The sequence below is a fragment of the Diadema antillarum genome, unplaced genomic scaffold, assembly GCF_040938485.1.
Source record: "Diadema antillarum isolate AM-2024a unplaced genomic scaffold, OU_Dant_1.0 seq00001648_RagTag, whole genome shotgun sequence".
NCBI classification, from domain to species: domain Eukaryota; kingdom Metazoa; phylum Echinodermata; class Echinoidea; order Diadematoida; family Diadematidae; genus Diadema; species Diadema antillarum.
In genome coordinates, this window is record NW_027272349.1 from 579120 (window position 1) to 595703 (window position 16584).

The following is a 16584-nucleotide window of genomic DNA, read 5'->3' on the forward strand; positions in this document are numbered from 1 at the left end:
GACTTGCAAAAAATTAATTACTTGATTAGCATGAGATTTGTTTCAAAAGATGTTTACTCCAGTTCTTCAAAAGTGTGAAAGTCATCATATGGTCATACGATTTATCAACAGACTTCACCCAATGCACCAGATCCCCTTCAGTGAACCACATCACTCTAAAGCTATTACAGATGAAAAGGTGTGTTCTGGTTCTGTGACCCCATTATAAATGTCCTCTTACAAACCTTTAATACAGGAAATTACTTTTCTACAATAAACCCACAGAAGCTCTCAAATACCACAAAGTTAACTCAGCATATGGTATGAATTAAAATTGCTAATTGATGAATATGGGACGGGAAGTTTTTGGTCAAATTATCTCTGGCTTGATGAAGTCAAGAAATGAATCACCCCTGAAATTTCACTATTTCCCTCGTCATGAGAGTTGTATCTGTGGACAAATATTAGTTCTTGGATGTACTCGTAATACCCTTTGCTATGAACACTGTATTTACAGAATATGATTCTATACAAAGAAATATACATTATGTGCTGATTTCTCACAAAAATTATTGAGGTAGCAGATTCATTTGGTTACAAGCCAATCACACTACGCTCATATCTAACATACAACATATTCAACGCGAAGATGAGATTGTGCATGTCATGAATTGCACACTAATGATTTATTGATTAAGTCAAGGGATGTGCGTTCAGCTCCTGTCATTACAATATATGGTTTCTTTAAATATCAACATTTTCTTTCAGTTGCATTGAAATATAGTATGCATCTCCAAAGTAAATGTTGCACCACAGATATGCTCAGAAGAGATTAGGCCTATATCTTATGGATAAATGTAGGCCCAATTCACGCGTGCACAATATACATATGTCTAGATGTCAAAAGGGGAAAATGCATGACCTCAATCGGCATTCTTTGCATATGATGGGTGTCACCTTCTGTATGATGGTGGTTATCATCACCACTATGCTGTGTAAAATCTAGCCATAAGCTATAACTCGCATAAACAACCACAAGCTCTGCAAACATGTGAATATCTCATCTGTTGATACATTTTAAAGTAACTTAAAGGGATCATATAGTTTTGGTTGAAACCTAATTTCAGGTTTCTCACATTTTTTGGTGAGATAATGGGAAACCTCTAGTGAAATATGAAAGAGCATGTAATTCCATGAGAAAATCAACATTTGATGAAAATATCCAAAACAGAGCAATTCTACAAAGTGTGGGACCCACCTTTGATTACGATTGCTTTGTTTTACTTTGTTTTTGGATGTTTCAGTCATTCCAAACCCAATCTTCATCAAATAAACTTTGAATTCCTCCCTCAAAATGGTATGCTCTGTACTATTTCATAAGTGTTTTCTTGGTATCTCGCAAAAAGTTAAAAGCCCAATTCTCATCTCCACCAATACTGTACCATCCCTTTAAATACATGAGTACAAGTGTAGATCTACCATTACTGCTGTAATAACAAACTCCCCATCCACCTATCAGACACACAGGATATGACCTATTCATATACTTTTAAAAATATATAAACAAGAAGTTGGCTTATCTGTGTCAACTCTATCCCCCTCCCCAAGGTGAGCTGATAGGAAATATTTGTTCAATGGGTGTTTCTAGTTTCATAAACATGCCTGGAAAATCATTTTACATTTGAAGGACATGCTACCAAAAGAGTAGGTCTGCTCAATGATCCAGTACTCTCTACAATGTAGTTTCAGTCCAGCGTGCTATGGATTGTATACATTGTAAATGCAGGTGAGGAATGAGTCACTTAACCATAGGAGTGTACAACAAATCTCCCGTGAGTCACGGGGTGAAATTCCTTCACGTGCCTGCAAAATTGACAAGGGCAGATCTAGATGTCACAATTAGCATGTCCTGACATTTCTCATTCTTTCAATAAAATGCATTTCTGATAGACTCTTTACTAAATGAGATCACATACAATATGCACTTTGGCTTGGGATAGGAACGTCATTATACCTTGAACATAATACAAGGCACATGAAAAGCTCAAGAAAACTGTTCAAATTCAAAAAAAATTCATGCACATTGTGCATTTACAACCTGAATTTCACATGAAACACAAGGAGTTTACAAGGTCCTTGAAGGTGTCATGGAATCATGTGTCCAGTGCATTAGGCTGCGTTCACATAGAAGTATTCGGTATTCGCTATTCGGTATTCGGTATTCGGGCACCGAATACACCGCCACCCGCACCGTCATTTCACCATCCCATGCAGTGAGGATTTCTTCCTTCTACAACAATGTGTACATCCCAGCAAATCTTATTAACAATTTCTAAACTGCATCAGAATGTCAGTCTACATGCTTATTTTTGCTAAAGGGCAAATCCAGACCAAAAGTGTCATTATTTCATAAACGACAGATGGTATACGCTGCAAGAAAATCGAACAAGCTCGATTCCCACTTTGCTATACTTTTCGCAGCTATTCGGTACTTTCGAATAGTGCCCTCTTATGTGAACCGGTGTGAGGAAATCCTATCGTTCGATTCAAGCTATTCGCGTGCCCTCGAAAAACGAGCCAGAATACCCAAATAGTATACTTCCATGTGAACGCAGCCTTACATTACATACATTCTAAGGCACTCCTGGTTGAAGGCGTGGCATGAAGACCATTATACCCAGACCTTCCAAGGCTTATATTAAACCAGATTAGTCCCCTGTAAACAAAAAACTTGGCCAATGGCTGGGCTGTGGCTTCCAAACCCCTTTGTTGAAAACCACAACACCGTTACTGCCAGTACTTGATGACATAACTTGGTTAGAGCTTGCTCATTATCCAGAGGTCTTAGCTCCTCTGGATGTGTAAGGCCTGATGCAGACAAAACAGGCAAATTGAAGATTATGTAATTCAAATGAATAAAAAAAGAAAAAAAAGAAAAGAAAAAAAAGCTGAGTTCAAGTAGGAACTGCGTTACACATACATGACATCCATGGCAAGTTGTTTGCGGCCAACACAGGCCACCTTCATGTTACACACAAATCAAACATGTACACCTACAGTGTAGGCCTACATGTATGGCACTGAAATATCAATTTACAAAAGTAGGTTCAAGTTCTTTTAACATCTATTGATTATCACAGCAAACAAAACAATAGCACTATTAGCAGCATTTAATCAAAATATGGCGTAAGATAATAAGACAAAGTCCCTACAGAATTTCAAGTGCACTTTTACAGCAGTACATCACATTCGCAATGGATTTACTGAAATATCTTGGTGAAACGTAAGTTTATTGAAATATCTTGGTGAAACTTACAAGTTTCATCGCTATCTATTTCATAATCACAAAAGCATAATAAAAGTGCAATGACATAGAAACACAATACCTTATACCCAACAACTTAATGTTGATGATGCTCTTTGATTACACAAACACAAGTCCGCTATGAATATCAACAATCTGTAAATTCAATAATGCAGGAAGTATACTATGCATTATGTCATATAGGCCTAATATCTACTTGCCAGTGATCACAAGACCATACAAATGATCACATGACAACTCACAGAGAAAGGTGAGAGACTGGCCTTGGTGTAGTTCTGATCATAAATAGCCATGGTGAACTATATTTGTAGTGGCCAACTTACAAACCACCCTCAGAGGTGGATGGAAACCTACAGAGCCTTGAGACTGACTACAGTTTTGACAGACTGCTTGTGCTGCCTAAAATATAAGAAACAATCATGCAAGGAAATTAAATATATTATGCGAGCATTCAACCAGATGTTGTCATGCAGTTGATGTTCGACACAAAATCCAGTATTATGTTACACATGGCACAAAACCTACAATTGCTGTATCCATTTTGCTCATTACCACGATATCTGCAGTCTTGTGCTGCCTGAAATAGGAACCAATGATAGCCTCTAGGCCAAATCTCATTTGAAAATATTGTAACTTAAAAAAAATTTTGACACAAGACCTATAAAAATTGCTAAGTTAAAAAAAATAACAAATTTTTCGCCACCATCGAAATGGACATGTGCGACTGCCTCAGAAATTTGAAACTGCGTACAACTATGACCCCATTTACACATACGACTGACGCCAGCGTGAGGCCGGCCTCACGCCGCCTCGAACGTAAGTGGAAACACACAAGCGGACTGACGGCGGCTTGAGGCCGCCCAAGTTTCGGTCCACCTCTTGAGGTGGTTTGAGGTCGGCTTCAAGGCGGCCTCACGCCGCCTTCACATATATGTGTAAACACAAAGTGGACTGACGCCAGTTTTCGAGAGTCGATAGTCATGTGGGCTTGTGCAATAGTGCGCAGATACGTTATCATTCGTAATTTAATTACCTCGCACGCGTCAGAAATCTGAACTTGGAATGACCAACTTTTTGTACAGATAATCAAATAAGTGCTTTTGTTTTGTGATTAATTTTGCTTCACTGGAGTCCTGCCGTCCTGGACTGCGTAGATGAGTTTTCTACTTATTCAGTCGCTCTGTATCCTTTTTTTTTTTTTTTTTTGCGTTTGTGTAACTGTACTTGTAAGGTTTATATACATATAATCTTTTTTTTTTTTTTAACCTGGTATAATCCCACCTCGTCAGACTCATGAAAAAGTCTCATCACGCAGACCGGCCAAGCCACCGTATATGTAAACGGGGGGTAGTCTAGCCGACTTCAAGGGGGCGTCCGGCGGACTTTTCTGCTATGTGTAAACACACTTTCAAAATTTTTTGGAGGCGGCTTGACGCCGGCGTGAGGCTGGCGTGAGGCTGACTCGATAAAGCCGGCCCATGTGTAAATGGGGTCTATGACTATAATGTAACAATGGCCTGGGTGGCTGATTGCGCAATTCATATGTGGCAGCAGGGAGACATCAAAACATCCAACAGATGTAATGAGATTAACATTTTGATTTTCTGCAGTAAAGTATTCCCTATCACTAGCGTCACAGCAAGCTTTACATGACGTTTGAAAAATCACACTGAAGTCTGCAATATTTCTGCTGATGTTTGGGTGGCTCTTGGCACAGTTGCCTAGCAACTTTCACTGAGTTTCCACAAGCACTTCCTACTACTGCATGTAGTGCAATCTTCAAGAGGAGAGATTTGATCTTGTATGAAATAATTCAAAAAACTTAAGCTACATGCATTTATCTGTAGCATGCAGTTAACTGGGATGCATGTCAGCTTCTCATATAACCACTAGGTCTATATTACATACAGTGTAAGTATTGTTCTTCATTTACAATGTACATCAAGATGAAGTTCATTAATCTTCACCTTTGAACTTTCAACTTCCCTTGGACAAATGACTAGACTGAATCCAAATTCCTTCAAATGACATGACTGCAAAATGACAAAAACAACTTTTTTGGCACAATTCAGCAATTTCTCACTTCATTTTATATACCAGGATGTAATCTGTAAAACCCTGCCTTTTTACCACATGAAGAGGGGATAGATTGTACTACAATGTACCCCCCCCCCCCCCCCAGTTCATTTACTATTCTTGACATCCTGTTCTAGACCTACATGTACTAGAAAAAGTTCTCAAAGTCAACATCATCTCCTGAAGGATTTTATTTGTTTGAACTATCAAACGGCAGTTCTACAAAATGCTGGCCTTTATGCACAATGAAGTGGCATCTTTCTCCTTGGGCAGGGTTTACATCTTCATCTCAAAACCTTGACATTTCATCATGAGTTACTGAACAAGGCAGGCAGCAAACCTACATACATAAGTACCTGCATTTTTTTAAATTCAATCCTTGATACAGTGTGAGTATAGAACAAGAAGGAAAAACAAAAGAGATGGTAGACTGCATGAGCATGACAAAAGAAGAAGAAAATAAAAAACCCAAACATACTGGTAATCTCACATGTTTATCTTCATAGTCAATACATGTAACAAATTCATAGTATACCAGTGAATAACTACTGAGTCACCAAAATGTGGATGTGCCATCACAGAACTGCCATATAGTGTATTTGTTACGAAAGAGTGCAAGTACTGCATACATCATGGTTTAGTGAGTCTAATTTTTCGCAAATTGGGACTTTGTAACAATTTCAAGAATGTTTAAATTTATGCCATGAACAGAGTTAATATTTCTGCATGTTTTTTACACGTGTCATATCATCGATGTGTTTAAAATGTTTGGTATTTTGGAATGCTTATATCTTTCATTTTGCTGTTTATTTCAAATCATCACGAAAATGTATCACTTTATATTGTGAGCAAGAACTTTTCAGTTTTGAAAAAAATGTAAAGCAGTGTTTCAGCTCAAAAAGAACATACAAATCTTATGACAAGGGTAGTGACAAAGTCAGCAATTTTCACTAAATACGTATCTGCGCCCACATTGAAGTGGAATGTCCACCGTTTCGCATCAAGGCAAACATCACTAGAGTAGAAGTTACCAGCTAATGAAGTGATTTAGCAATCCACTGACATGAGTAAATTAGTCATCTCGTCATACTTGTATGCAAAGCAATTCCCATAAATTACGTTGAAATGATCCCCCTAAAATGTCACCGTAGCCTATACCTGTAACATGCTTGCTTACCATGGGACAGAATACACGAACTGTTGTTTAGCCGTGCATAATATCATGAAGAGATCCTTACTAAATCTTTCATCTCTTTCAACTTTATCAATATTTTGTTTGTAGTGGGGAATTTATCCAGTTACTTTTCAAAGAAAACATTAAGGCAAGGAAGTAATGGGTGTTGTCATGCAGTTGATGTCAGACACATAATCCAGTATTATTGATACTACTTGTGGCACAGAACCAACAAATAGTTGAATCCGTTTTGTTTGTTACCACGATATCTGCAGTCTGACATGATCCACCTTTGACAAGCGAGGGCCACCGAGAGCTCAACTACCATACAATCCCCGTAGGCCTTTATCACACCCCAGCAACTGTGCCACACTGTCATACTCCTGCTCCACTAATGCGGACAACAGAACACTGATATGCATAGGCCTACCTACAGAAAGGACATTTCACCGATTGTCACACCTGATAACACATCAGGCTCATCACAGCATGCCAAACAGCTGATCATTCCCAGAGCCTGTCACCAAGGACAAAATTGCATGTAGAACATATGTCTGTTTCCCTCAGATAAAATGGCCAAGGTGCTACAAACCCACACATCATAGGGATAGGCAACCCAAACTGACTGTTGCACAAGTTACAAATTGTATTGTGGTAAGTTATAAGAAGGCACTCATAAAAGAGAAATTGGCCAGCTTCACAGGGCAGGCAGACAAATACTTTTAGTTGTATCCTGAAGTGCATCAAATTTCTAACAATTCATCTCCTTATCATGGCTAGAGCTTTCTTCTGTGACATACAAAAATAACAACAACAAAATATTATATTTTTACATACACATTGTACAGCGTACACAAAATGTGTGTACCAGGTACATAAAATGTACAACATTGTGCACGTCGCTCATTTCTCGGCAATCAGTCGTATCAAGTCATTTCACAAGTCATTCATACTTGAGTGAATCCAGCAGATGTGCTACATGACTTTATAAAAAGTGTAAAATAACAAATGAACAAATGCTAGTACACTTTTTTTGAGCCAACATGAACCATATCCCTGGATATGAAGCAAATTTGTTCACTGCTGCACTTTATACACTGTAAATGTGTGTAGATTCCATGTCTATACTAAGCTTTTGGGATTCATCTACAAATTCATGCTACAAAGCAAAAGCAAGTCTTTGTGCTTCCATCCTTAAAAGTTATACATAGTGTATGTAAAGTAATCCCAGTAATGACATGCTTCAGAGCATTTATAAGGCACTGCCATTCCAAACCAAACATTTGGTATGTCTGCTGTCTTCTCAAGCTAATTTACCAAACAAACTGTATAATCTTGTTGGCATGATTCTACTCAATATCTTACATTTAATACTCTGTAACAAATTCCCAATAACTTAAATAACCAAATCTCTTTTCATTATTGATCCCTAACGATCACATACAACTGTAGGGCTTAAATGACACGTCTCGACTCACGGGTTGTAAATTGTGACAATTGTTGGAAACATGTGACACTGAAACCAAAATTTATGGGCCTAAGTATAATAAAAAAATCAAGAGCAGAGTGGAGTCATCTATCCTCAAGCTGTGCATGACACAAATTTGTACTTGAATGCCATACAGTGCATATATATCAAGCAATTCTTTAACAGAACTTCTTCCAGAGTTGATTAAATTTTGACACAACCACTATTAAATCCTATGGGCTACTTTACATAATGCAAGTCGTAATCTGCATTTCTAACTGAATAAAATGTGATATGTCAGTCCTTTCTGCAGGTGCATTTATATAGATCTTAAAATTTTCAGAGGCAGAATCATGATCCTTAACACGTTTGAGGCATTTTGGGGGGAAGATAAATGCAACCATGTATTCACACGTGCTTAGAAACACCGATTTGAAATGCCATTCAAAGGGCATTTTAAAATGCGTTTGAGACCACGATCACCACGCTTTTCTGTGAGTAGATAAATGCAATGCCATTTTGAGTTTTTGACATGTCAAGGTCAACTCCCAGCTGTTTCCAGTTGTGGTTTCTACCCATTATTTGTGTGTGAATGATGAGGTATGTTTGGTGGTAAGCAGTTGACCTTTAATACTTCCGGGGTCGAATGGCGCAAAGCAGCTGCACAGTGATAACACTTGAATCGCAATTGTATGATGGTTAGATAAAATGCTGCATCCCAAAAATCATGTTTCAAACCACATTTGCAAATACCATTCCAAACACGTTTTGAAACATGATTCTCGGCCAAATCGTGATATTGGTCCCCTCTCGTTCTGCATTGCGTCTCCACTATGTGCAAAGTCTATGGAGGTTGAAAGAAGTCCCCAGCTATGACGAAATGAATAGCGGTGAATGGAGTGGGGACCTATTTCGCGTTAATGCCTGATATTCTCTCTAAAGTTAGATGAATGCAGCCTACTAGTACTACTACATTGTAGATTTAGTTCTACATTGATACTTGACAGGATCCACCACTGCATCATAACACTAGCTCTAGCATCAGGCCATCAGTGACAGTATCACATCACTCTCATCACATCAGTCAGGATTTTGTGTCAAGGAGGACAATATTCAAGGCACATCCACTGTAAAAGTGTGAAAATAAGTTATGATAGCATGGCATATGATAAGATACAGGCAAAACCCTCCGCCAAGATAACATCAACGTGATCAACCTTGGCTGATGCAATACTGTACACGGGAGCACCATAAACCACTACGTTGTTCACGACTGAAGTCAATCACGGATTCACGATCGGGCGCGGTGTGTGTAGTAGTCTGGGCTCCGTCCCCTTTTCCTTGGTGCCAAGAGAGGGCGCAAACTTTCTGATTGCGATATTCGAGAGACTGCGCGCCCAACGAAAAAGGGTCCGGGAAGAAAGTTTCAGTTTTACGACTTTCCGATCGGATTTTGACTGAACGCGATATATCATTCGCTCTGACAGGTCCCGCCCACCGAGTATGGTAGTAGTCTGTTTATCAAACCAATGTAAATGAATTTTGCGTCTATCTGACTTCGTATGTGAGCTATATTAATAACATGTAGATTCATATAGGTCACAAATTGGTTTCAGAGTATTCAATTCTTCTGAAGAAAAGGCACAGTACCTTTTTATTCATAGTAGGCCTAATACGAACACATAATGCTTAATTTACTGCTGAATTTGGATTAGACTAGTCATCGACCGTTATAGGCATTACACAGTTCAGTACCTTTCTCCCAACACCCTGCAGATCTGTCCTTGGTCTCTCTTCCAACCCCCCGGTCTCACCATGGGCGGATGGAGTACTGCATGCATGCATTGCATAATTATGTACCTTACCCTGTATAAGTGTTGAGTTTGGCCATGGAGCTAAAAACGAATGGCGATCTACGATCGTTTATCTCTCTAGTGATTTCTCTCTATTTTTTCAACTTTGTACAAAAGAATAGGGCCCAATAGTAGCCATGGCTATTCGTATCATAATTAGAAATGTTCTTGATTTTGCGATCTTGTCTGTGGCAGTGCAACAGGATTTGTGAGAGAGAGGTATTTCAGTCGGCTGCACTGTGTCCGAGTGAATCCATAAACACTTTGAAGATCGAGGCACTGATTCTAAATATCAAATTAATATGCAAATTGACTGGGTATACTACGACTGCAGTCGACTGTATGTTGTACTTGTGTACCAATCCTATAAGATGAAGCCTTGAACTTCTGGAATCCCCCCTTTTCTTTTAACCAAGTATAAACGTTAAGTAGGTTTACAATGGGATTTCTATATCTGGAGAACAATAATTCACAACACAACCACAATAGTAAAACTGTCAGCATAGGGCCTAAATACCACGCAATTTCAAATAAAAACATCCACGAATCTTTCTGAGTGTGGGATCTGACGCTGAAATTACTAGTAATAAGTGATTTCATCGATAAAATATGTAGCCATCAAAGCTTTATGTGTAATAAAATATTACAGGTTAGAATACAAAAACACGCTTTGATTACGCGAGCACAAAAGGTTTCCCGCGTTGAGCTTCACAAGCTTAGGAATAGTATTTTATCAGTTTTGATTAAAAAAAAAAACAAGCTGGTATTTTCTTCAGACCTAATTTACCAAAGGAAGATAAAGATATCACATGTTTGATGGAGAATTTACGTGGCAAACCTTATACACGCTATGTATCCAAAAATTGAATAGGCATTGTTTTCCCGAAGGTTCGTTAATCTGAAAATAGGAGAAACTTTATTATTTTGAAGGTTTGATAGCCCCCCCCCCCCAAAAAAAAAAACAAACAAACAAATAAACAAACAAACAAACAAACAAACATCAAACAAACAAACATATGAAACAAGGTTCGCAAATCCAACAAATGGAAAAATTGTATACTTTATATAACCAAACATTCGGAATTACTAACCAATATCGTTTTATATTAACGAACCTTCGGGATTGCAAACTTTTTTTCTTTATATTTCTTTTAGGGGCTATACAAACGAACATTCGGAAGACCAATCCTTTAGTATTTTAAACGAACCTTATTTAGTTTTGGATTACTGAACCATCGTAATAATAAACCCTGAAAATGAACCTTCAGAAAAACAAACTGTAACCAGAAATAAGAAATTGCTGACTCCAGAATTATTCAGCATTTAACAATCCCAGCGGATCGATTATTATACAATTCTGATATTCACATTGCATTATAAAGATGATGCCATGTAACCATCTGGAGGTAAACTAGCTATAATCATCAAGAAGGCAAGAGAGCCTCCTTGATATAACAGACAAACTCCACAACACCATGCTGAAGGGCATAGATATAAATCAGACACTTGCTTATATCGTATAGTGCAAAATAGATTTATTAATTATTCATTTAAACTTTATGATACCACAGTCTCCGGGGTTCACCCCTCAGAACAACACGTCATGATAACAACATGGTATGGACTCATATAAAGTTTATCTAGCTGCCCTAGATTTTTAGTCCTTCATTGTTGGACGATTTTTAAAGATGTTCATTAACAGCATGATTAAAGGAGAAATATCTGGTATTTCCAATGAAACATAATAGTACGTTACCGTTAAGACAAAATTGCAATATGTCGATCGTGTCCCACACTGCGCATCATCAATTTTTATACTACAGCTGATGTTCAATGCATAAATGCAATTTTACTAATAGCTGGGCTCGAAAGTTATATCATCTTAGTGTTAGATGCACCTTATTATACCCCTGTTCAAACTATGTTAGATTCTTTGAAATTGCAATCCGTTAAACATAGACTGGAATATAATTCTAATGTATTTATGTACAAGATTTTGAAAGGCCTTGCTCCCGAATATCTAAGACGAGTTTTACCTCAGCGAACTAATCCATACTCTACGAGATCAGTCTCCATGCACCAACTATATCTAGCTAAACCCAAGTCCGAGTATAAAAAGCAGTCTTTTTCATACACAGCAACGAAGCTAATTAACTCTCTACCCGCCTCACTGCCCCTTTTTAAACGCAATGTCCGCAACATCCAGGTGATTACCAGCAGTAGTTAATTTCTCGTTAATTTCTCGTTTCTTTGAAAGTTGAACACATGTATTCTTCCTGTCACCTTTCTTTCTCGCCCTCTCTGTCTCTCCCTCTGTCTCTCTCTCTCTCTCTCCTCCTCTCTCTCTCTCTCTCTCTCTCTCTCGCTATATCTATCTACAGTTGCTCTCCACTTTTATGAAATGTATCATTGTGTGTGTTTGTATATTATTATTATGTATATATTTTATTGTATCATAAATGTGATTTGTTCCAGCAGGGCTCCCTTGGAAAGCAGGCCTTGCGGCTTGAATGGGACTACCCTGCTTTTATAAAGAAGACAATAAATAAATAAGTAAATAAAAAAATCATCTGTGATGTGTAAATATTTGCTAAACCATTTACTTCCATGGTATTGCTTTCCATTAGGTTCTCTACAACCATACAGACAAGAGAAAGTCCACTCCCATTAAAAAAAGAGAAGTAAAATGCATTTCTTTTCAACAGTATGGTTTTGCGGGAGGTAATTTCGATTTCGATTTCGATTTCGATTTCGATTTAGTTTCATATTTCTCGATGAAAAAATACATTAAATATAACAAAATTAAATGAAGTACATGATATCAAGCTGGAGACATACATAAAATATTGCAAATATATAAAACATATAGTGGTCGATCTATGAAGTTTTGAATCTGTGAATGGATGCTAAAGAAATATGAAGGAACCTACTTAAAAGCGAGCTTGTTGAGCGTAGGTCCCAGTTAAAATCGAGTTAAAGATTAAGATGGGGAGCACGGGTACAACAATGACCGAAACATAGAGAGAGAAAAAAAGTACATTTATACAGTTATATAGCAAATTCTTCTCTAATGCAGATTTGGGGTCGGATAAGCCACATGCTGTAGGCGGATGAACCATTGTCGTTCTGGCGATAATAACAATATGACTCAATATATGATAACAATAATACGGTTAAAAAGTATTCAAGATTTATACATTGCGTGCATTAAGGAGGGAACACATGCACCTGCAAATCCCCCCCCCCCCAAAAAAGAAGACATTCAACAACCAGTTACAGTGCTAGTCGTATCTTATTCAATTTTGCTCCCATTTTTTTTTTTGAGGGGTGTGTGTGTGTGTATAAATGAGAATGACCTGTATATCCTCCTGCATTCACATTGATGAGCACCCATTAAAAAGAAGTGTTCGCTTTCAAAGTCATAAGACAATTTGAGTCGCTGTGTACCTGCGTCTGTGAAGCATTCTGCTTCTCATCATTACAATGTCATGCTGTATTATCATCCTTCGATCAACGCGGCTTAATGTGTAGCATTATAAAACAAGTTTGTTTCCTTTTGCTTTGTTTTGCTTTACTGCTATATAGGTTAGCACTAACACCTTTTCAGGGAAAATAGATGTGTGTAACACTCCTGTTACCGGTAGGCCTACTTCAAAATCCATTCAGTTAATAAAATTAAAAGAATTGGCATATTGTTATCGTCACGTATCAGCACATGCCATGTGAACATAACAGCGGGCATTGTTGTGATGGTTAAGTGTGCTTTTTACAAGTACATAACTACAAACCCTTAAATCTTATGAACAGTATTTCATTATCAGAAAAAAAAATAGTGAGCAATAGTTTAATGTCGAATAAACGAACCTTCGGAATAACAGGCATAGCTTTCTGATTGAAGAGCCTATCAGTTTGGAAGAACGCACCATTTTAACCAGCACCATATTCCTCACGAATATAGCACTTTCAGCATAATCTGTTTTAAAGGCAAGCCACAAGTGTTTTGGTAAAAGGACGCAAGGAATAATGTTGCTTTTACGTTTAGATGAAATAGTTTGACTATGAAAGTTCTTACTATGAATAAATTCCCTCAGAGCGTTTGTATAAGTTTATAATTTGGATGAATCCTGCGAGTTATGTTGGTCAGTGAGGGAGTGAGTTTTCGTAACGTATACGTTTCCCACCTGCACTTTTTCCATGGAAATGAGATAATAATGTTCTATAGTGAGATATGATGGGAGGAGTTGCTTGCAGTTGTCGAGCTATAAGGCTGTCATAATCCTTGAGGAGAAATCTCATAGCAGGGTATCATGTATGTTTCGTTGAATCTTGAAATACCTTATGGAATTCGTCAGTGAAATCCGTCTGTATTTGACTCGATCTACGGAGTATATAAAAAAATAACAAAAACACGAACCTCTTCGTTATCCTACCCGCAGGCGCAATCCAATGAATTTCACGTGCCTTTGTTGACCATGACAATTTTTTTTTTATTCCTATCTACAATCAGGCTTAAGTCTGATTGTAGAGACAGAAATATATTTTGGCACGATCGACTATTTGAATCTGGTTCCTATACGTTGGATATTTTGTAATGATAATGATATTATTATTACTATTATCTATTATCATTATCATTCTTTTTTTTGGGGGGGGGGTCTGGTTTTAAATATCTTTGCTAGAGTTGCTTTACCAAAAATGTGACTTCTGTGGCACGGGATCCCTTAAATCTATTGGAATATTGATCAAAAGTCATGTATATGAAGATCACATATTTTAGCGGATATAGTGGGATTGACCCTTTTACGGAGGTCATTCTGTTATTCTCGGAGGAATCAATCTAAAATAAAGTCTGTAATCTGCAATAAGCCTATAATGTCCAATGAAACATTTTTTTTTCATTGTATTATAAAATTGTGGAGATATGCAGCTCCCCTATTTGGATGGAGGCTACGTTTCATGAAAAAACTTCTCTCTCATAAGACACACAGACTTTACTTCTCTTGTATACATAATATAGCTTCATAATTATGAGAGTATTTGGAATTTCCTTGATTTTATGTAACAACTTTTATATGATGACTTCATGAAATCATGGAATTGGCAGCTTGTCTCTCATCATGCATAAAGAAAGCACGTATAGGCCTACATAATGCAGTATGAGCTGGCGGTCGAAGTGGGCTCAACTTCACAACAAAAACCTCTATTTGGTGGACATTGCTGTAGTGTATAGTCAGGGAGGTGCTATAGCACCTCCCTGGTATAGTGGAGGTGGGCAGCACTACCACACACTACCAGCGGGAGTGCGATCAGCTGGTATTCTCATTAACTAGTGAGTAAAACTGTCTGATTGACTGCGAGTCATGAATATTCATGACCACTCTAGCGTGAACTCTTGACCCTGCTCGATCCGGCGAAAGTATTTTACTGGACTCTTTTTTCTCGGGTATCGCAGTTCTCGGCGTATCGCAATCCTCGGGTGTCACGCCCTCATACGTCTTGTCGCGTACACTGAATCACCCCTACGAGTAAAAAGAGTCCAGAAGCTAGACTATGTGTGTAGTAGAGCATGTACCGGTACACAGTACATGCAGGCACAGCACAGCAGACGCCTGCCCGCCTTGCTAAGTGCACAAACGATCGGGCGATCTGCCGGGTCCGGATTGTTGTAAACAGACAGATCAATGAATGAAAACACACAATCGCAACCAAACAAGCTCTCTCGCGCCAACTTACCAACCGCCGATTTCATGATATTTCTGCCTGCGCAACCTCAACAGCACAACGTCAATTTAGATCTACCTTCACTTTAAACAAACGCTTGCTTCTGAATATTAGGTGATGATATAACGAGCGAATTCTGCCCATTTCTGACAAAGTGTCCCACTAATATTCGTCAACTGCTGTCTCCTCTCACCGACGAACAGCGAAGTTCTGTTGTGATACACACGGATGATCTGATCATGTGACTACCAGCTGGCTAGCGAAAGGTCGTTATGAATATTCATTACTCGATAGGTGGGAAGTTCGTTTTCAACGGTTGCTGGGCATGCTCGAACCAGGGAGGTACCTCCCTGCTCGAACGCTTGGTTCCTATTGACTTGTTGGTCTAAGCAGGGAGGTGGATCCACCTCCCTGTTTTAACCAACTTAGACCAGGGAGGTGGAAGAAAGAGAACTTTCTTCCACCTCCCTGGTTAAAAAGTAAGTGAATGAATAAATCGATGTGTTACCTGGCATGGTTGTTTTGGTTTTTGAAAACATAAACTTCGAGATCAGGCAATTTATATGATGTGATGGTGGGAAAAGTGAGTAATAAATTTCCATGACATTGATAGTGCTGCATACTATTACTATCAGTGATGTGTAATAAAATAACGTTCCTATATATTCCGAAGGTTCGTCAAATTCGAAAATGGAAAAAAAGTTTCGTTATTCCGAAGGGCCGTAGGCCCTGATTCCGAAAATAAACAAATAAAAGAGGTTCTCTATTCCGTAGGTTCTGAAATATGAAAACAAAATATTACAAGGGCTGAAATTCCGAAGGTTTGTCATATAGCGGGCCGTATTTGCATTTCCGAATCAATGAACGTTCCTTCTGAATGTAGTGTGAGCAGAAGACTCAGTCCTACCCTAAGGTAATGTTTGTTATTCCGAAGGTTCGTTAATTCTAAAATATTATTGACAACAGAGTCGGCGGAACCGCCCCCCCC

The 16584-nt window shown here is 38.3% G+C and overlaps 1 protein-coding gene across 1 annotated transcript in view; it reads right to left on the minus strand.

Moving 5' to 3' along the window:
• The window catches only part of LOC139711325 (atos homolog protein A-like), a 71874-nt gene extending 56094 nt beyond the window's left edge, over positions 1 to 15780 (minus strand). The window contains exon 1 of the mRNA XM_071623224.1: positions 15609 to 15780. Coding sequence (XP_071479325.1) covers positions 15609 to 15624 — 16 coding nt within the window. The 5' untranslated portion in view covers positions 15625 to 15780. The remainder of the gene's footprint in view (positions 1 to 15608) is intronic.
• Between the last annotated feature and the right edge of the window lie 804 nt (positions 15781 to 16584).